We start from the raw sequence: 23,302 nt of genomic DNA, 5'->3' as shown, positions 1-23,302 counted from the left end.
TGATAGTCACAGGATGGGTTAGGGAACAAATTCATTCTAACTGCGACTTGTTAGCTCCCTCTCTCTAGATCTTGATTCTAAAGACTAGGCAGGAGGAAAGAGATGGTGTTTTACTTACCAAAGCAAATGACTGAACATCATTAACAGACAGAGAAGTTATTTTCTAAATGTGGTCTTGAAAACAAACAAAATGCTTCCAAATATTAAATGCCTAGCATACCTAATTCCACAGGCACCTTTTTTTACTCCTATTAACCGAACAGAACTGTTTTCTTGAGGTCGGGGTAGAATTAGGGACTTGTCAAGATGCTGGGTTGGAAACTGAGGAATGCCCGTGGCTAGGGGCATAAAAAGCTGCAGGATCAAATTATTTTCACTTAAAAGAAAAAAAAGGACAATGAAGGGGAAAGACCGTTACTAAGGAACACAGCCTGCCATCACCTTACTGAGATTTAACCTAACAAAAAATAGCCCTGAATAATCTAACGTAAATTCTTCTAATTCATAAAAAGCTCTACTTCCTTGCCACCCAAGTCTCTTCATAAATTCATATCGGATCACAAAATGACTTTCTAAACATAATTATAGGACAAAGCACAAAGCCTTGCCTTGTTGGTAGAACTCTAACAATAGATCTTTGAATTTAAACAACTTTATTCACCTCAGACAACAAGGAAACGTTTTTTGTTTTTTCCCCTGTTTTTTTCCTAACTAGGTTGAGTGAATATTCAAATATTTTTCATCTACAATTTGGGGAAATAATACTAATAAAACTCAGGAACATGCTTATGATTTTGTTGCACTGACTTGTCAGGGAAAAATCTCTTTTCTCTGATAACAAATCAGTAACACAAACTTTTCAACTAAGTAACTGTCAAAGTGCTTTGCAAATGATAAGGGAACACTGACCCATAACTTTGGCTCACAACGTTAAGACAATTTTTGAAATAACTCAAAGCAGAAGAAGCTAAGTTCAAACGCCCCGTGTGTTAAAAGATGCATTTGTCTAACTTGGTCGGACCCTATGATTCATCATTACTCTTGCACAGGCATTGCTGCATTCTTTTTTTTTGGATGAGGCACCTGAAATGCAGTAGTTTTAAAAATAAAACTTAGACGACTGTATTTGTTTATTTAAAATAATCTAGTTTATCGAGTAGAAGAGCAGAAGTGCTGCCCAGCCCCTACTTCTCTCCTTACTGCATCCCCAAAGGCAGGGTTCAGTTTTCCCTCAGGAGTAAATTAATCACATAGGAAGAGTCTTCACCTGTTAGCTGAGGGGACCTGTGAACCCCCTGAAATAAGTGGGGTTTTGTGCATGTATGTTTTCCTGGGGAGCTGATCCCCAACCTTTCTCATATTTTCAGAGAGGCCAGTGACCAAAAAAGGTTTAGAGTCACCACTGTAGGATTAGAAATAAGTAAGTACTCAGGATAAGGACCTGAAATATCAAGTAGAAAATAAAATTTTAAGTTAAAATTTCTTTAAAATAAAAAAATCATATTTAGCCCCAAACCATCATTGTTGTTTCCATGTGAGCAATGGTTTTCATTTAAGTTGACTTTGAAAAAGGGTTATCAGATAATGAATTAAGAAGACTAAGGTAAATTTTTTTGTGTGGATTTTTTTTTTAAAGGGTCGGTATTTGACAAAAGGAATCTGAAATCAGAAATTATACTCAAGAGACACTGTGTTGGGAATGGACAGCGTGAAAAAATGGAACTATATAAAACAAGTATTCAGAAAAATCTTTAGCATTTAATAAAACTAAGTGTGTTCTAAGTGTGTGTGGCTTAAAAAAATTTTTTTTAATGTATTTACTCTTTGGACAAAGGGGTCCCTGTAAAGTAAAAGTTGATCATAATTCTAAGACTGCATGAATTTAGCTTTTAGGCTATGGAGACATGAGTCAGCTGGCAAATTTCCAACAATCACTTTTTACAGATTTACATAAACAAAGGCCCTATACAGTGATTTTGTGAAAACTTAAAATAACATGGGTGCTCCTAAAGAAACCATTTAGCACAAAAATCAAGCAAGGAAAAACGGAAACTTACATTTTATGTTACGATTAGGTCAAAGACCTTTTTTCCCCCCATCTATATTTAAAAATATTCATTTAAAAATTTTTTTCTCGCCAATAAGTGACCACAATTTTCTTTTTCAAATTAAGGACAATGAAAGACAAACACAATTTGTTTTAAATTTTAAGAACTACATATTCCATTTATCTATTTTTTTTTAATTAAGAAGAGAGAATACAACATTTTTGTTAATACATTTCTTTAAAAAAAACAACACAAAAAACCCAACAAAACTTCTTTGGTTCTACGGAAAGTCAGAAAGTCGCAGCCACCCCAGTCTGTAGTCTGAGGAGTGGGAGTGAGAGATGAAAGAAGAGAGAAAGAGAAAGACAATGAGAGGGAAAGGCAGGTGGGCCAATATGCCTCAGGAAAAACGCAGACTCAAGATAGGGAACAGGGTAGTAAAGGAAGAACAGAGCCGTCTTTCATGAGCCATAGCCTCCCAACTGATAATCTTTCCAGAAATGCAGCTGAGTGGCATTCTGGTGCCACTCAGAATCATAGCTGGGGATATACTCTCCTGGTGCTTGCCTTGACCTTGCCCAGGCGGCAGCAGCCCTGCCCGATTACGGTGATCATGCTCGGTTCTGGGACAGCCCTGGAGCCTTGGCTCCTCAGAGACAGCGTGTCTGCAGGGACTGACCCCGCGCCTGGAGCCTGGCGCCTGGCGCCTTTTGTGACCACACAGCAGAAGCTGTGTGAGGGTGGACTCACTAAGGGAATTCAACTGCATAACCGTGATGACTGAGAGCTTTCTTTTTCTCCCAGATGTCTCTTCTGAGATCTTGGAATGGAATTCCACAGATCAAACAAAACGGGTGCATTGCCCTTCGGCTGCAAACAAGCGAATATTAGGGTTATTCTTGAAGACGGGCTCTGAGGGGCTGGGACAGTCCCTAGGAAGCACTAAGAAAGTCTCTATGAAGCGGTAATAAAATGCAAAGTGGGGAGCAAGGGTGGACGGTTGAACCTGCTGAGAACCAGGTAGAGAAGAAAGCACTTGAATGTTCCACAGTGGCTTTGATGGAAGCTGAAATTGTATCATTTCTGTGTGCACTTCAGAAGTTCTGCTAGAAAGTCTCGGTTCAAATCCTGCCTTATCTCTCATTTGCTCTGTGACCTCAGGTCCTCATACATCAAACAGGGCTAAGAAGACCTCCTGTCACAGGGTGGACAAAGAGAGATCAAGAACGTTAGTCCTTAGCACAGACTGGCTACCCACAGATGCCCAGGAAACGCCAGTTTCCTTATCTTCTACTCTTTCAACGGAAAAAATAGAAATAAAAATAAGATCATTTGTAAGGATAAAAAGTTGGGGACTACAAAATGTTACGAATGATGTTTCTTAATCCTCTTATTATTAAGACTTGAGCTTCAGTATGTGTGGCGTTGATGATAAACAGCAGAGTATCTGGAATTCTAAGGAACAGGCCAGGCAACATTAACGAGCATTGTATCCATCTATGTGTGTATAGTTTTCCTTCTTTTTAAAACACTTTGTGTTTTGTTGGATGCAACTCTGTAAGAATAGAGTTATGGTTTATCATACAAACACAATCCAGTTAAATAAAAAAGGGGGTGGGGAGGCGGCCAGGTGGCTCAGTTGGTTAGAACACGAGGTCTCAACAACAAGGCTGCCGGTTCAATTCCCGCATGGGATGGTGGGCTGCACCCCCTGCAACTAAAGACTGAAAATGGCGACTGGACTTGGAGCTGAGCTGCGCCCTCCACAACTAGATTGAAGGACAACAACTTGGAGCTGATGGGCCCTGGAGAAACACACTGTTCCCCAATATCCCCCAATAAAATTCATTATTAAAAAGAAAAGGCAAACTAGTAAACAGACTGACAAATGCTTGTGCAATTAAATGTAGAAACTGTAAACCAGGGGGTAGGGTCAGGGGCCCTGAGGTTCTAGTGCTGGGTCTGCCACTACAGCAAGTCAACTAGCTCCCTCAGCTATGCCACTGGTCTATGCCTTCATTCAGCAAACACTTCATGACCTTCACCACGTACCTAGTACTGTGCCAAGTACTGGGGACACAAGATGAGGTGGACAGGCCCCAAACCCACAGAAGGGAGACTGACATGCCACAAGTAATAATACTACAAAGTGACATGATGAAATAAAGTGCTTTCAAAGCAGAGGTGTGAGAGCAGTAATTCACAGGAGATGCTCGTATGAGGCCAAAGAGGAAGTGACGTATAGATAAAAACAGGGAGACTAGATTCCCTAGAGGACCAGCTCTTACACTTACGCAGCATAGAATCACCTGGAAAGCTTCTGAGAAAGGCATATTCCCAGGCCCCACCCTTAGAAGGTCTAGCTCAGCGGCCTGGGGTAGGACCAAGGAATCAGCATGTACTACACATAAGTCCCAGAGGTCATTCTTGGCTCATCTAGGCTGAGAAATACCGTAGCACCCACTAGGCCCTCCTCGAAGACTCTTATGAGCTCTAAAATGTCATGATAACTTGATGGGGTCAAGAAGTTCAGTAAATTTGATGACAGACTGGCCCCTCTGGGTTGCCATCTTATTTCTAAGTGTATATGGAAACCCATAGGTTCTAACATAATCCATGGATTTTGCCCCTCCTAGAGAGTTAGTGTTCAGGGCTCCGACGAACAATGCAGGAAGAACAGAGTGAATGATGACCAAGAAGAGATCACGGTCCTGACCCACTTTCTCCTCTATATTCTTTTTTTAAGGAACTAGGAAACACCTTCGGTTGGAAAGATTATAAGGAAGACCTGCTTATGGGCTAACAGTTATTCATAAAACTATTCTGTGTGGCTCCCTCTTCTAAAATTCAACAGCCGAGTAATTTGGAACAAATCGGTGGACTGGGGGGAGATGATTGTGGGCCAAATTTCAGCAGCAAATGCTTCCTGGCCAGTTTATAAACTTTCAAAAATACTGCTGGCATGTGCAGGAGAAACATTATCTGTTGCGCTTAACACTTCCCCAGTAAACTTTGGAATGTGATATGTAGAATTTTCAAACTGTAAGGAAGCCTTCAGTCCTAAACTTTTGAGAAGCTTAGTCAACAGATTTGGCACTTATTTATTTGATTTTTTTTTTTTAAGCCAGCTCAGGGAAAAGCTGAATAAAATATTCCTTTCTAACACAACATACTACAAGTTTCTTCTGTCCCTTAACATTTCGCTTTTTCTCATGTTTGCAAATTAGTTGAAATAGATTTCTGTTTAGGGAGCAAAGGAATGGTGTCAGAGAAATAATCATTTCTCTTCAACTGTTATTAGCACCTGAGATCATGTTATCAAGACAAGTCATTTTCTAGAAGGCTCTGCATATGACACAGCCCTCCCTGCGGGTAAGGTAAAGAGATTTGAGGCTCTCCAAGCCCCCTAATACACAGTATAGTGAAGCTTGGGGGTCAGTAGCCCTTCATTCAAGCTTGACTTCATCGATTAGCGTGTGACCTTTGGCAAGCTCCTTCACCTCTCTGTGTCTCAGTGCTGCCACATGTAAAAAGAGAACCACAACTCTAGTACCAGAGGCACAGGGTTTTATGAGAAGTTAGGAGATAAGGCATGAGCCTTGCACTGTACACACTGATTACCCTTAGTGCCTCTGGTTTAATATCCATTTCAGCATCTCCATGTCCTGGGTATGTGACAGGCTGGGTCTTTTCCCCAAGTCTCCCCTTCCTCTTTTCTCTACCTCCTTACGATTTTAATTTATTGCCTTTTAAGTCTGCTTGGTTCTTTGACTTAATGATGATAGCCTTATGTACAGGAGAAATGTGTATGAAGTGAAAGGTTGATCTGAAGAGCATCCAACCCACATTAAAGTGCTGGATATGAGTCATTCTCTCTCTGAAACTTCAAACTACACATCCATTAACGAAGTTCATTGCAGGGATAAGACTGTCAACACAGTGGCATGGTTAGCAACAGAAGAGAGGAGTGGAACCCACAGCGAGGTGGAAATTCACGCAGTACTGGGCAGAACACAGGACCTGGAGTCAGAGAACGGGACGTGTGCGCACCCCAACACCAGATGCGTGGTTACTCAACTGATTGAACCTCAGTTCCCTCTTTTCTTCACTAGGGAGCACAATAGCTGTCTTCTCTGCCACTCGAAGGAGCAAATGAAATGACATTTATGACAATACTCTGAACACCACAAGTCATGAAAAGCAGCTGGAAGGCTGAGTACTGGGGTATGTGAGAGTAACACTGACCCTGGGGAGGAGAAGAGGGGAGGGGGGGCCATGGGAGGGACCCTGAGCAGTGGAGGGGAAGGAGGAAGCAGGCATGGAGAAGGGGAAGAACAGGCATAAGTGGGCATCAGAAGGAGGCGCAGGGACTATAAGTGGATTCTGCTACCTGACAATTGTCCCCAGGGCCAGCCGTGTACTTGTGCTGCATTCTTCCCAAAACATGGAAACAAACAAAATTCTACCACACTAATCAGAGAAATAAAAATCTGAGCCACAGAAACTTCAGGATGCCCTCCTTGGACTCCATCATACTCATACCCTGGCCCTGGGAGGCAGGCTTTACAAAGGACCTCATTTCTTCCACATCCAGAAGACAAGAGATTCACTGAACAGAAACAGTATCTCAGAATTAGTCTAATCTCCTCAACGCTGGGACAGTAAGAAAGCAGAGTAGGCTGAAATCCCAAAGCCAGAGAAGTTGAGTGAGAATTCTGACCTAGAAGTCAGGAACTCTGAGTTCTAGATCCAGTGTTGCCACTGGTCACTGACCTCTCTGTGACTCAGTTTCCCTGCCTATAAGGTATGGATGCTGGTATCAGATGATCCTTTCCCACCCTAGCATTCTCTGGTTATAGGGCACTTTCCATCAGTGAAGATGGCTAAAGGGGTTACAAAAAGGGAATGAAGCCCTGAAGTGGAGAAAGAGATTCTAACGGAGATGCCATGAGCAAAGATATACAGGTAAGGAAGAGAGAGGATATCTGTGCCTCAGTGCGAGCACAGGCTGCATCTTGGCTGGCTCAGCTTCTGGGAAGCCACTGCAGAGTGCAGGGAGAAAGGCCAGGATGCACCCGGGCTGGGATAGGAAGAGGACTCCACTACATGCTAAGCAAATTGAGCACCAGGGCTGTGTTGGTTCATATTTACTCGCCATCAGGGCACCTAATACCTGAATAAATGAGTAGAATTTGCTCAGGGAGTAGTAGGAATACGATGCTTCAATAAAAAGTTGTCATAATCACCTAGTGATAAGCAACAAAATCCTACGTGTCAGTGGAACTGAAGCATGTGCCTCACTGTCAGGGCAAAACACCAACCAACCAAGGTCCTTGTGTGCCAATGAAGGTACAGCTCACCTCAACCCATCACTTAAAAGATGGAAGATCTGAGGTCCAGGCTGCGTAAGAAAGATGCTGAAGCCTAGTAACAGAAGGATATGGTTGGAATGTAGGTTTTACTGCCTCCCAGAGAAGAACAAGTACATAATCAAAGATGTCTTTCTCTTGTTTCCTCTAAGGAAAGGTAATAATAGTTGCGAATATATAGAGAAACTTTGAAGCTTTGCAGGTAAGAGATGCAGTTCAAATGCCATCCATATCCCCAAAGTAAAAGAAAATGGGTTGTTTAAAGAAAAAATTGTAGTCACAAAACGGCAGAAATGTCTTGGTGTCAGCGATCAAATCACTTTTCTCCAAAAAAAGGCCAATACTTCACTGTGACCTTTTCCAAATAGAATTCTCTTGAATATTTTGTTATCAGGATTCACAAAGGTTTACTGCAGGAATCTTAGTATTAACAAATACCACAGTGGAAGTTTTTAATGCCTCAATTCTTTGTTTAAACATTCATATTTCTTCCTCAGGGATAGCAGAAATTTATGCTGCTCGTTATTTCTAAAATAATGTCACTTCTGCTAAATAAACAGATCCTTTTTTTAAATAGAAATTGAGCATTTCAGGGCTCTCAAGGGTTATTCTTACAGACATCCTCTCCATGCAATCAAATGAACCCAAGAATAATAAGATATGCAGTAATTATAAGATGTCTGGTCAAGAGACGTTCTTCTGTGTAAATATTTTATGGAGTCAGCACCATGCGATGGCACCTGCAGGGTAAAATATTGCCTCTGTGAGCCCTGGGGAATCTTAAGCACCTCTCATTAATCAGCCCCTCTTACTTTCTGTTCCTGGAATGGTGTTTCAAGACATCAAAAGCCATTAAACAATGAAAACATCCCTGAACGATGGTATTAACACTATTTACTAAGAGGAAGCAGCATTACTGAGATTTCAAATGCAACATGCATGATCATCAAAAAGCTTACCTTGATGACCTGCTGGGGCAGACGCAACAAGTCGCAAGAGAAATCACAAGTTACATTCACTCTCCTAAGTCGTTAAAAAGAGACTCCATTTTACCTCATTCTCGGGAGTGGGAGATGGCGTTACAGAGCTAAGTGACCCTTTCCGAGAGCCCCGAAGATCTGCTGGGCTGGAGACAGGCCGTTCCCACTGAGTCGTCCCTGTTGGGATGTGCCAGTAATAGGTCCCAGCGACGTCGATGATTCTTTTCCAGCCAGGAGGCAAATCTGGATCGGTCTGAAATGAGTGATCACTCCATATATCTGCTGGGAAAAGGAAAAAAAGAGGATTTTATTAAAAGAGGACACAAAGTACAGTCTTCAAAGTTCAGTACTAGTCGTCAGGAGAACGGGATGGGCAGATGTGTCCGTAGCCCAAATGAGAAGAACTACAGCCATCCTATGGACCCAAAATATGGTAAAACAAGTGACATACAAAGAAACAAGAACTGAAATGAATGTTGACACTTGAGAATATGGACATCACTGACCTACTGTCTAGTCATTCAACAACTCCAAGAAATCTATGAACAAGCTCAAGTTCCAATGTGGGCGTTACGTGTCTTTGAGTCGGCTCCGACTCCTGGCGACCCTAGGAATGAGTGATGTCCACACTGTCGTGACCTCAGCGGCCCTGCTCAGCTCCTGGAGACTCAGGCCTATGGCTTCTTTCATGGAGTCCATCCATCTCCTACTTGGTCTTCCTCTTTTCCTGCTGCCTTCCATTTTCCCCCCAGCATTATTTCTTTTCTAAAGACCCCTGCCTTCTCATGATGTTCCCAAAGTAGGGCAGCTCCAGTTTGGTCATTTTCACCTTCAGGGATGTTCCAGGCTTAATGCTCCAGTAGCCACAATTAACTATCCCTTTGTGAATACGTAAGATTTACTTTCTGGTATCATGTAACATTCCCAGCAATGAGTATTTGGCCGCTTCCTATAAATGAGTACTATACTTATATCTCCCATTTTCTTTAACAACTCCTCCCATTTGATGATAAACATATGCAAAGTAGCGATGTTTTTTGTAACACTCTAGAATTCTAAATTGCACACAGAAGATTCCCAAAGAAGGCAGACTGGAAAAGCCTTGGAATTCAAGAAGTGACCAGATTGACTCTAAAACCAGACAAGTAATGTAAATATAAAGTAGGGTGGGCGTGAAAACAACAGAGAATGGTGGGGACTGTGGCAAACTGGCAAGCACGTGTAAGGCCCATAGGCATTCAAATTCAAAAAATAATTTTTTTAAAACACTGTTGGGGGGGTGGGTAAATAAATCTACTAGACAGTTCGAGCCATCCCTGGTCCATGTGAATACTTTATAAGTTTACTAAATAACCATTTGTTTTTAAAAATATCATTCTTGGCCTTTTATGAGTTGAATATGAAATGAATTCAAGTGCTGGAGACGTAAGGAGAGAGAAGAGGATTGGAGGAAGGAATTCATAGCGATGGGGGCATAATGGCGGAATCAGAGGCAGCTGTATCAATGCGGGCAGGTAGAAAAACTTACGAAACTTGAGCTCTAAACCTGGGGATCACTTTATGCTAAGGATTAGGCCCTTTTCTTTGTGGCCATTCAGAAGAGGCTGAAGCGCTTTACAGCAATTCAACTGAGAAAGCTTGTGGGCCTTGCTCTATGCAAAACGCCACTGCATCATGTGGGCAGACATCACTGAGGCTTGTTACAGCCGCAACAAGAAAAACAGAAGCCGAACAAAGAGGTTGATTAAGACGATGGGCACAGATGTGCATTCATGAGGCTGTTGGGGTCCCAGCATTCACTTCCTCATTTAAGTCTGCCAGAGGCGAAACTGCCACTTGTCTCAAATTATAATGGAAATTTCCCCTCCCCCTACAAGAAATTAAGCATGATTAAATAATTTCAAGTTACCCAAATTTGGCAGAAACAACTCGAAACAAACATATGTATAGACTCCTATGTCCTGTCTTCTTTTTCAGGGGGTTGTTTTCCCTGTAATTTTTTTTTTTTTTAGCATCTCAAATAGCACAGGAAAGGTAAAATACATGGGTTTCTGGATTACACTGGAGAAAACCCTATACTGAGGGTGTTCCTTCCCATTCTAGTGGCTCACAGACAAGCCCTGAAGCTAAAAACTGAAAGGTTGTAAAGAGGCTGCTTCTTCGTAGTTACCATTTCTGTGGTGTTTGAGGTTTGAGGGCCTGAATTTGCACGTTTGTCCTAGTTGTCTCTATAGCGGGGGCATTAGCATATATGAATAGCTACATATATAGCACTATCATAATATGAAATCATGTCAGACCAAGGGCAGAGACCACGTCAGTGGCCTTCAGGTCTGGCTGCCTGATGAGGGCTTCAGATGCTTACCTCCAAAATCGGGATCAAAACAGTATCTGCCTCACCAGGTAGTATGCAAAGCATTCAGAACAAAGGCTGACATATCATAGGCATATTCGCTACATAAATGTTCACTGTTTATTATATCATAGGTCTTCAAAACCAACAACATAATTATATATGAAGTTCACTGAAGTCACCATAAAGAAAATATTTTCATATGCCCAAAGAAAAATGCTCATTACAGAATTTATGGAATTAAATGGTCATGATGGTTCAAAGAATAAGGATAAAAGACGGTAATCTCATGGTGACTCTTCCCCTGGAGAAGAAGGTCAACCAGGTTCCCTCAGCAGGGCTGGACTGTGGGGATCTGAGAAGGCCAGGTAAGATCAGATTCTACCTAGCACGCCTTGCTGGACTTCTTCCCATCATGCACCATGCCCCTGCCCGGCTATACCTCTGCTTCACAGATCCCTTCTTTTTCTCTAAATGTCTGTCTCTCAACTAATGTGTAAGTTAAAATATATATGTATATATATATATATATATATATATATATATATATTCCAAAATTTTAAAAATAAAGATTTATGTCCCCTGTTGTCTATTTTTAACCAGAGTTGCTAAACTTTTCCCCGGGTTTCTGTCAAACACGAACCATACCCAAATGAATAAAGTTGCCTTGTACTTGTATGATTCTTGAGTTTTCTCCCCACTGTGGGTCTGGGGCCCTCATTAAAAAACAAAAACGGTTCCCCACCTATCAGGTAAAGCACACCGTCACGTACGATCACATTTAATGCTTACATCAATCTCAGCTAGGAGGCATGAGTAGGAATACTAGTGAGCCAGGACAAGAATCCAGGCCTTTGGAGGCTTCGACCTAAGTCCTTCAATGCTGCCATGGGGTTCCAAGAGCGAGTAACAGCAATACTGGCAGTAACAGTAACAGTAACAGTAACGGACGCGGTACTGACTGGGGGCTGCAGCATCCAGGTCTCCTTTGCTTTACTGCAGGAGCCCGCGGAGTGTCCACGGCTGCCCTATGAAGAACACCCTGTCGTTATCCCTGGTTCAGAGAAAATGGCAGTTTGGTTTAAAGCCACGGGGGTAAACTATGCCCTTATGCAGACATGGATTTTACTTTTCCAGAGGCCTGAGAAAAAGCATTATGGGGAAATCAGAAGGTGAATAACGGGGAGAAAACAAAAGAAAAGGCTGCAAGGCTGAGGTGATGAGCTCAGTCAGCTGCCCTGACCAAGGTCAAACAGCTGGTGAATGATGGCACCAAGATGCACCCCAGGGAATGGCCCTGAGCCCCGATCTACCACCATGTCCCATGAGGACACCTCCCATGAGGACACCTCCCATGCCGGCTTTACACAGGGTCTGCGTTTCTGTGCCTCCCTCCCTAATTCTGCTTGCAGTAAATCCAGCTGCCCATACACCTGGGCCTTCCCATTTGACCTCCCGTCAGGACCAAATTCCACCCCCAGGCACACTGCAGAGACTGGGAGCTCCCACCTAGTCCTCCTTCCTATCCTTCCTGCAGGATCTGGCACGCAAGATGCTTTCCAGTCTGCCATTATCACTGCACCTCACTGCAGGCAAAGTCACAGCTGACAAGGGATGGTTCAGCATAAGACTTGAAAGCCATAGGTGCCCTTTCAAAGTGGCTCTGTGGCCCTTTGTTGTTCGTGGTTTTGTTCTGTTTCTGAGGGAACAGGAAGCAAGGCCTGGAAGTCAGAGTGTAAAAATAGCAAGGCTGAGAGCCCCAGAAAGTCCCGCTTGGGACTTAGCTGGGAGCCTCTCGAGCCAAAAGCAATACTTGGCGTGGGAACAAGGAGCCCATATGTGAGCAGCAAAGACCCACCCCTTCCAGCCACCTCTGGCACTGGGCCACTGGCCTGGCTCCACCCCAGCATCTTCACAGGGACCAGCTCCTGCTCCCCTCCCTGGAGGGGCCGGCATGTGAGGCAAGTCCACCTCTAACCATCCTCTCCCCTGGGCTCACTTGCAGGAACACAAGGGTCAAATGAAAACAAATTAGCATCTACCAGCAGCAGATGGAAATTTCCTTTCCTGCTCTGGAGGCCACAAAAATGAGGAATGGGTGAGCTGGGATTCTGAATTTGGCAAGGTCTGCGGTGCAGAGCACAAAAGCTTTCCCTTAGGTCCTCAGAATGGCACTCATTCCCGTCCTTAACATTTGTGTATCCAGCGCCTTCGGGGTGCAGGCCATGGGTGAGGGAGGTTGGGAGGAAAGAGGAGATAGATTGATTCATTCAACAAATATTTCCTGTCTACTTTGTGCCAGGCATTGTTTTATGGCTGAGGCTGTAGAGGTCATCAGATAGACCCAGGTCCTGCCTCAGTGACCTGGGGCAGTGGCTCCCAAGCATCAGAGTCACCTGGAGAACATGCTAGAACATAACTTGCTGAGTGCCACTCAGAGCATTTCCAGCTCAGTAGGTCTGAGATGGGGCCCGAGAATTTGCATTTCTAGCAGTTCCCAGGTGGTGCTGATTTCATGCTGCTGGTCTCCAGACTTCATCGGCCTAGGAAAACAGAAAAGGAAATCATTCTTTTCTAGGAAACTCCATCTAACTACTGGCTCCACAAAAGAAAAAAATGTGAATGTATATTCCAGCATTCACTCATTCATTCATCCACTTCCTCACCCATCCTTTTGTATTGAGGACCTCCTATAAATGTCAAGCACTATTCTAGAAGCTGGGAATACAGTAATGAATAGAAGGAAAATTTAATGGTGTGATCAATTGCGTCTGGGGATGGGGTAGCCTATTTGGACAGGATGGTGTGGGAAGGTCTCTGAGGAACAATGTTTCCCTAAACTAGAAGGGGCCAGCCTTGGGAAGAGACAAGAGAACAGTATTCCCAATAGAGGGAACAGCCAGTGCAAAGGCCAACTGGCAGGAAAGAGCCTGTCATGGCATTACAGAAAAGTAACCTGAGTGAGGGGTCAGGTCTAGGACAAGGTTTAAGGCAGCAAGGGCTAAGAGTTCACCCTCTATGCAAAGGAAAACTCTTGAAGGCCTTGTGTGATCTGTGTTTTCAAAATCAGAAGAGTAATTTACACAATGCTCCCATTCCTGGAGAAGAAAAAACTCTCTTCCGAAGTTTTAGTTACAGCTGCTGCTAGCTATTCTTTTGAGCAATGTTATTCCTGAGGGAGCCAGATGCTTTAATCCAAACGATTTGAATTTAGCTTGAAAACTCTTTTTCTGATCATCCTGTGGTCTGCTTCCTTTGCCACGCTCTCTCACTAACTAGTTCCTTTATTTTTACTGGACTCAGAATTTGATTGTCAGAATACAGCAAACAAGACTTTTCATTTCCTTTAGCTTCATTACCAACTTTTGAAGACAATAGCACAGAGCCAGAACTCTAGGCTAGATGGTTAATTATAGATTTGCTGAGGGTTCCAAGCAGCAGACAGAGGCTACTTAGGATTGGTGCAAAATTGTCCTCAGCCCCATGACGATGGAAACAAAATGAGCCCCAAAGTGTTTAAAATCTGTGAGCTCTCAAAATCCTGACCCACCAGCCTGCCAGACAGAGGGAAGGAAAGCTCACCAAAAACAGTTTCAGGGCCTCTTCTATTTCATGATATTTGTTTGTAAGGCATAATTGAGACCCTGAAATGTCTATTACAGCCTTAGAAAAATCACACGTTGTATTTGATAGAGCTTTCCTGGGGTAGCATTCCTTTAACAGTTATAATAAAACTCTTAACAGTTTGGGGAGTGTTAATTTCCTAACACTTTATTCCATATTTTTCTTTAAAAATAAAAATAATAAGATGGTTGAATGTCCTTGAAATAGAGAGCAATTTGTAGCTGAGGATTTTTCTGGTAAAATATTCCAAGAACTGACTTGGGCCTTAAATTTGGGCCTTGTAACACTACATACTTTCTATCCTTTTATCAAGTATTTTGGCATAAGATCAACAGAGAATTTCTTAATTTAAACTCCTTGGCGACATAGTGTTTGTTGGGCTTACGCTGCTAAATTTGCTTCAGAGCCACATTACTATTGCAGACAGGAGCTCTGGAGTGAGCCGACAGCCTAAATCTCAGCTTCAGCTCTGGCTAGCTGTGTGACCTTGGACAAATGGCTTAACTTCTAATGGCCTGTCTGATCAATATATGAGAGAGCCGTTGACAGCTCCTACCTCATAGGGCGGACGTGGAACAAAGTGCCAGGCACGAAGTCAGGCACGTACTAGTCGCTCAGTAAATGTATTTGATTATTAGCTATTGATTGCTTCATTCAAATATGGCTTTGGGGGAAAATATTCTGTACTATACAATGTTTCTGAAATTGCATCAATCACAGTGCATTGCATTTAAAAAACTAAGATTTCTGAGAGTTTGCAAGCACCTTGTGTGTTTTTACTGAAAAAGGAGTTTTTACTAGTAAGAACAAGAGAACTAGATGATAACCCCGGCCACTCCCGTGTCCATGTAGAAACAATGCAGCCTAGGAGAATGCACTGGTTTGAGCATGTGACACCTCTTTAATCAGCATGGGGCTGTTTTATGTCATGTAGTTGAGCCACTAAAGAAGCAGAAAGGAAGTCCAAACAACATAGTTTGTTAAGTGTACTGCGTTATTTAAGACATTCTTCTTTTGAGACTGCATTCTTCTGGGCTACCTTATGTCCGCATGAAAGTTTGGAAATAGAAGCTGATCTGATGTTGGTGGAAGATAAAAGGGAAAATATGCCTCTGTTCACAGACTGTTAACCAAAATCGAAACACAATACAGCAGTCAGGAGGATTCTGAAAAGACAAACTTAAAAACTAAACGGCGTGAGATATAAGCAGCTAAAAATTATTTGGAAAGAAAAATTAGTAGTTGTCAATATCCACCCCTCCATCCATACCTGTACATACATATAATTGAGGTTAATCATATGACCTGGCTATAGAATATTTTACATATCTCCGGAAGATCTCACTCTAAACACCTAAATACACAGTAAAACACGCATTTTCTTAAAAAGTTATGGAAGTAGATATTAAAATCTTAAGATAATATGAAATATTACCTAAGAATGAATACTATTTCCTTTTAGAGTGTGCACAAAGTACAAAGTAGCATAATTTAAAACCACTACCGAGAAGCCACACGCCTTAACGGCTTTCGCCCCCTAAAAAAGTTAAAAATAAAAACTTAAAACTTGAATGGAGATTCATATTTTGCTTTAAGAAAACTATAGACCATTCCAGTAACCTCAATTTTGTTTTTCTAAGAAGTGCTGGGAAAAACCTGCGATGAAACCAACAAATGTCCTAAATCCAAAAGTCCAATAATAGTAATGAACAGAGAATGAGTATAGGTGGCTATGCTCTCAGAATCAGCAATTTTTAAATAATTTTAAAAAGCAAAAATCATAACATATGAATGTAAAATTGCTACGCAGGTTTGTTACCTTTTCCTCCCATTCTCTGCATATATCACTCACCTACTGAATGGCAGCAACATATTTGTCCAATACCAGCCAGACGGGATTAACTAGGTTTGGCAGAAGGATCAACAAATTAGGCCTAATATGCTTTGCTTTCAAGTTTGGGTATTTAGTGCCCAATCCTAAACAGTGTGTTCGAGGAAGATCTATAATTGTATGGAAATTAAGCAAAAGGTAACTGTACAACACCATTCAGAGAATATGTCCAGCTGCCATATCCTCAAGTCAACCCAGCAACACAACTTCCTCATTTGATTATCCTTTCACAGTGACCAGTCAGAGAAGAGAAGACAAAATACCACTACGAGCATGAATCTATCTTTGGCTTCCATACAATTAGATAGAATCACTACTGGCACTGTACTCTTTCAAGGTAGACAGGTTTTCAAGTATATTAAATAGAGCCAATTTTCTTTTCCATGATTTTGGCAGGGTCTTCAATATACTTTTCTCTTAGAGCTGTGTTCCTCCTTAGGCTGGTGCACAGTAGCAATGATGACAAGGGGAAAGTTTTTCCAGGGGTGGCCTTGACCAATTTCAAGGTCATTATTATTGGAAATTGTGGTGTGCTAGGACTTGACTTCTCAGCTACGTTTAATATTAGAACAAAAGATGATTACTGAGAATCTAGGAAATAGATACAATATTCAATGACAAACTACAATTTGGCCCTTCATCAGCACATCAAAAGAGTAAGCTGAGGTGGATGCCATCTTTTCTAAAATTGAAATCTGTATGTGGGAGCATGTAGAACTATACTCCTATAGAGTAAAACGCACATAGTTTGTTTCCAATATAAGAACAAGAGCATGCACTGCTAGACTTTCAAAGTGCTGTAACTAATCCAATCTCATTTGATCCCACAAAATCTTGTGACACAGGTAGAGGAGATAATATCCTCATTTTACAGGTGAAGAAATAGATTTCAGCAATGTTAAATAACTTGATCAAGGTTGGGAAAGAGGTTATGATTGATTGTGGAGAAATCTCAGTATTTTTTTGTTTGGGAACCATTCTATTTGTTAAGTGTATTTTTAAAGGTTAAGTGCCCTTAAAAAAATCAACTGAAGTAAATTGTTCAGTCTGCCACAGTGATTAGCGGACAAGCTTTAATACTTGATGTAAAATAGGATTTTTAGACTATGGATGGGGCAGAGGAATTCAGAGAAAAATGTTTTTCTGAGATTAACTTTAAAAAACACATTTAAAAGAATCATGATAAAAGCTGTTTTTTTATTACTCCTCTGAGATATTCTCCACCTAAATTAAAAGAAAATTTGAAGAAGCTTATATAAAAGATATACTTCAACCAACAAAATAACATGAAGATAGAGCCACGGAGTTGAGAAGAAATTTAATTTCTTGCTCCAAAAATTTACAAAGTTTCAGTTGTCTAATAAAAGAAGTTTATCAAAAAAAAGCAACTTTTTCTATGTACCAAATCTAAGAGGAATTTATCATGTGGGAAACAGAGCTGGAGGTACACAGGCAATAACTCAGAATGAAGGTTGCACATTGCATCTGGATGGTTTTAATTTGTAAATCTTGTTTTAAATTGTAACCATGTTGCACAACAGGTAATTAAGTGCAAACAATTTTTTAAAAATAATAAAGTTAACTGGGCAAACCATTCTGTACTTTTCCTTTTGTCTATGAGAAGCCTGGTATTTGGGTTTCATAAATAAGTTACCTGTAGCAGACACTACAAGGTGTCCATCAATATCTAGTGTCTTTTTGCAAAACAATAAAAACTTTTGACTGGACACATGACCACCCAGAATACAGAATACGTTTCCCAGCCTCCCTTGCAGCTAGATGTAGACATGGTGGTAACATTCTAACCAATGGGGTGTAAGTATAAGAATTATATGGCAGCTTCTCATAGCCTTCCTTAGAAAATAGTTCACAGGCACATGTTTTTCTTGCTGTCTGGAACAGACATGCCACCTTAGACCAGGAGGATACAGGCTATACCGTAGGGATGGTAGAGCAGTATGGTCGAGGACTCTGGGTCCCTGAGGTCCCTGTGGAACTCAGCCACCACATCAGTGGACTGCTGCTGCCAGGCTTCTATGTGAAAGGGAAATCAACTTCTACTGTAGTAAGCCACTGCTGTGTTCGAGTCTTGTATTACTAGCAGTTGGCGTTGATCCTAACTCATTCATCTACGGCAGAAAACCGAATTCCAGACCTAGTACCTCGGAAAGAAACAGTGTCTAATGAATTAGCTCTGCAACCCCATATTTACTCTCAACTTATAGGCATCTAAATTATACAGTTAAGAAACCAGGGCTCCTGACTCCCAAATTCTCCAACACTCTTTCAAAAACAGCATATTGTTGGAATATACTCATAACTGCATGGGTTATCATGCATTCATTTTCTACAACCCACCAATTCGAGCATTGTAACATCACCTCCAAGTCTTATAAAAAACACCAAATGCAGACACTGTGTTGGGCTTAATTTTTCACAGACCTCAAGCAGTACCTAACAGGATTAAACCAACTACAAGCAACATCCATTCATTCATTCGATTCATGATTTTTAGTTCTTTGATCTAAACCATCCTCCTCCCTCACCTGCTCCATTTTTAGGTTAGGAGAGAAAAGCAAAGATTCTCCAGGGGAGAACAAAATGGTAAAACCAATGAGCTGCTGCACACCTGTGCAACAGCTTGTTTTTTGTTTATTTGTTTGTTTGTTTGTTTTGCCACTAATAAAAGAGTGATATGCAGAGCCCTGAGATTTTCAAAGATGCTGGGGCTACTGGCAGAGAGAGGCAGGGGTACTTGTGGATCCCATCTGCCACAGATGCACAGGTAGAAAGTGTCATTTTTTTATGGGTCTCAAAATAGAATCCAGCATAAGACAATATTAGACAATTGAACCAAAATTCAAGAAAAGGATAAGTAAGTGAAATAATTATTCTCAAAATCTCAAACAATAAATCAATACTCAAAGTTCAGAAGCACTTCCTTTCTGCAAAGATTAGAATAGGGAACTATTTGGTATTTAAATTGTGAGTCCCCAATAACAAGAAGTTCAGAAAAAAAACTTGTCAGAGATGCTATTAATCACAAATCAGATATAAGTTCCTTAAAGAAAAGACCAGGCTTGTTCCTATTCTTATTAAATCAGCCAAGGTACCACAAACATTTTAGCTGGGTACCATAAACAATGTAGTTGGGAGTGGCTCCCTTTTTCATATCTCATTCTCTGAAAGTACAGCGGCTGCCTAGATAATATCTGTATGAATGAGAGATATAGGAAAGAGGAGATCAATGAAGGGAAAGAAGGAAAGAAGGGAAAATGGGGGTGGGGGCATGTACCACTAAGCAGCCTGCCTGCAGAGTCTGAGTTGACTTCTACTTTGCTATGGCTATAAAGGAACTAGAATCACTATTTCTGTTTTTTATTCACCCACAAACGTACTGGTTAACCCTCTAGGTCTCGAATTGTAGCCAATATGCTGTAATTATTTTTCTACTAGAAAAATGCTCTTGAAGCATTAAAGATTTCTTATCTGCAGGATGCCTGGGAAGAATTCCAAATTTATTATGCTACAGAAATAGGTTTTATTTTCTCATCTCAAAATCTAAGCCTCTCATTTGTGAAAACTCTGATTCACACAAAATTTTTATCCTAGGTTAGGTCCACTTCTTTCTTTCTAGATCTATTGATAGTTAGTGTCCATTTGTAAATGCTGCTCTATCTATTCTTGAATTCTGGAATGTTCTAAGCTTCTTCCTGTCGATTCCTTTCTCTCTCAAAGAAATTACTATAACCTGAAGGCCTGAACTCTACTCAGCACACACAAATGATCCTTAGATCTCAGAAGTGGGTACAGAGGAACATTCTTTTGAGTCAGATTCTGTGTCAAAGTCTTCCTTGCGGCACACAAAATAGGCAGACATCAGTGGGGACAAGTATACAACTATGTGGAGAACCGTCCTAAACAGTTGTTTGTGCTTCCTTCCTGTACAAACAAACTCTTGTGTCTTCTTGTGTCACAGATGTGCTTTGATGAATGAACTGAGGGCATTTACCCTGCCCTTTAGAAAATATTACAGTGGGAAGCACTTAACCATGAAGCCAAGAGCAGAAAGGAGCTGAGTGAAAGAAAATAGTGTGCTTTTCAAAACAAAATCCCCTTTGGAGAAATAAACAGTATAAATTACTTTTAAAAGTAAGAGAACATTTTCAGTGTAAATTTTCCATGGGTTTTTTTTTCTTTAAGGGTAATAATTTTTTTTCTTCCACTTTCTGCTTTGATAACGAATTCATTTAACAAATATATTACGCTCTGCTGATAGAGCAAGAATTGCAAATTTTCTTATTGCAGATAAAGGCTATACTTGCACTTGGCCCAGATTCCAACTGGTCACCCTGGGAAAGCTTGACCTCTTTCATTGCCGCTTGGTCTGTTTGAGAAACATATCTGTAAGAACTGAATTGGTTAGCTACTCCTAAGAAAAAAGAAATCCACAACTTGATTTACCCTACCAATCAAAAGAATCTGATTCAACAAACAACTGCTATGCTTTACTTTTCACTGAAGAAAATTATATAAGTGTACCCATCAATAAAAATAAGAAAATCATTTTTTTTTCCAAAACAGATAAATAATATATACTACATGACTCGGCAATACTAAGTGTATATTCCACACAACTTCTCACACGATTTCATGCGAGGATGTCCCCTGAGGGATTATCTGAGATATGCGAGAAATGGAGGCACCCAACATTCTATGAAGGAAAAGGTAAAATGTGTTGGATTCACACCATGGAGCACCATGCGACAGATAGAAACAATGCATTAGATGTACACACGGCCTTATGGACAGATATAAAAAACACAGCACATGGGAAAAAAATACCCGTTACATAAATTAAGAATACACATACAAAACAACAGTACACATCACAAGTATACTTTTGAACAAAAAGTTACACTTTAAATACACTAAAATTGTGTCCATGGGTGGAGAGAATGAGAGCGAGGTACAGGAATAAGAGGGTGTAAATAAATAAGCATGTAAAACAACTATTCCATTTGTTTTATATGGACCAGTGATGAAAATACATCATGAACTATGGCATATAATTAACTCAACTGTTTGTAACTGAGGTCCAAAACAAAATCACTTTCTTACAGTTACATATTTTCTTTAACAATCAAAACACTAATGAAAAATCATCAAAGATAACATCCATTGTTTAGGTTACTGAAAAGGCCCAGGGCTCTGGAAAGCTCTAAGTTCTAAAGCTGTGGTATCCAACATGGCAGCCATTAGTTACATGGGGCGGCTGAGCCCATGAAAAGTGGCTAGTCTGGATGGAGACGTTCTGCCAGTGTAACACACACACTGGATTTGGAAAAGCACAATAAAAAGAATATAAAATATTTTATTAATAATTTTTAAATGGATTATATGTCAAAATGATAATATTTTAGATATATTGGGTTAAATAAAATACATGATTAAAATTAATTTCACTTGTTTCTTGTCACTTATTTTAATGTGGCTATTAGACTATTTAATATTACATATGTGGCTTACACTGTATTTCTAATGGATGGCACTGTTCTAAAGGCTTCCAGTGAGCCAAAGTTCAAGAGGGATCCTTTCCGTAAAAATTTCTTTGGAGCCTCAAGTTGGAAGGTCGTGAAAAACATAATGTGGTCCCCTGATTGGAAGGATATAAAAGTGGTTCAGGATTAAATATTTAAATTCTAGGTCAGGAATTGTCAACAGTTTTGAAGCACTCACAACCTTCCATTGCTCTCATTTTAATATTTCTTTAGGATTTAATGCAGCGCTTCAGAAATTCAAGCCCAGTTCTTGAAATTAAAGGGTAAGAAAATTTCTACTATAACTCATTCTGAAGCTATGATTTAAAATAATAAGATTTAGTTGAAAAAAAAAACACCTGATATAATTTATCAATATAGATGCAGATTATATGATTTAAGCATCCAGGGAGATGCTTTTAAGATCAAAATGACCTCGGCATTAACAATTTAGAGATGATGTACTATTCAGTAATCCCCACCCCCACCATCGTTCTCTCTTTGTGTCACATGTGGACTGTTTTTCCTGCACCCTTTTGTATGGACCAACTGCACCTATTAAAGATCCCTATGCTCCTTTATGACAAGACTCTTGCATTTTCATCTTTGTATCCCCCAGCACTGTGAGCAATGCGTGGCACATGATGGATGGTTAACAACTATCCATCAAATTAACTAAAAGTGAGTGTTTTAGAGGGGCAAAGTGAAATGTTTGGTGAAGAATAGAGTCAGATAACTTACTTTCTTGAGATTGCTTAAGGAATTATTAAAAAGTGCCAAATATCCAGCAATGTTTTCACATTCCAGCAGCATCGACGTCTACAAGAATGTTTACTGAGGAGTTTACCATGTGCCTGGCACGGTTCTAAGCACTTTCCTTGATTCATTTTCTCCTTATAAGAACCTTTTTAAGGTTGGTGTTACCTTACCTCCGTTTTATAGGTGACGCATAGAGAGAGTAACTGACACATGGTCTCAGAGTTAGTAACAGCAGAGCTGGGATTCAAGGCAGGCAGTCCCACACCAGCACACGTGCTTGTAAGTACATGTCAGTCAAGACACAAAATTATCTACTTGAGGAACTGAATCCAGAACAGTACAGTGCTCTCATATTCATGCCCTGCTTTCCAACCTCCATAGCAGGGCGTCAGTCCAAGCTCTCACGAGCCTTACCTAGATTTGAAAATGGTTCATAATCAGTTATTGTGATGACACTGTTCCCTCTAATCAAACCAAAGTAGCAATTCCCAGAGAACATCCATTTGAACCACTTCTTACTCGTCTTCCTGTACAAAATAAACAGATATCCTTTAGCACGGCAGTGCATTCAATGCCCTCTTCAATGGGTTCTGCTCTTTGTAACATCTCACTCCCTTATGCCTCTTCCAATCCAGGCCAAATGGATACTCGCTGGTCTTACTACATTTCTGCATCCTGTGCCTTTGCTTATGCTGATTCCCTCGACTGGAGTCTCCTTCTTCTCCACCTGCTCCCGAA

General features: G+C 40.8%; 1 protein-coding gene across 19 annotated transcripts in view; it reads right to left on the bottom strand.

The window, feature by feature from the left end:
• Positions 1-23,302, bottom strand: part of APBB2 (amyloid beta precursor protein binding family B member 2) — a 339,655-nt gene that overhangs the window by 98,632 nt on the left and 217,721 nt on the right. For 13 of the 19 annotated variants that reach the window (XM_033105673.1, XM_033105672.1, XM_033105671.1 and 10 more), the window contains one exon: positions 8,471-8,679. In XM_033105673.1, coding sequence (XP_032961564.1) covers positions 8,471-8,679 — 209 coding nt within the window. The remainder of the gene's footprint in view (positions 1-8,470; positions 8,680-23,302) is intronic. The other 6 variants (XM_033105682.1, XM_033105691.1, XM_033105684.1 and 3 more) reach the window with 1 other exon arrangement.

This window comes from Rhinolophus ferrumequinum, chromosome 5 (genome assembly GCF_004115265.2).
Source record: "Rhinolophus ferrumequinum isolate MPI-CBG mRhiFer1 chromosome 5, mRhiFer1_v1.p, whole genome shotgun sequence".
NCBI classification, from domain to species: Eukaryota; Metazoa; Chordata; class Mammalia; order Chiroptera; family Rhinolophidae; genus Rhinolophus; species Rhinolophus ferrumequinum.
Note: the sequence above shows the minus strand (reverse complement) of the source record. Positions and strands in the feature narration are given on the sequence as shown.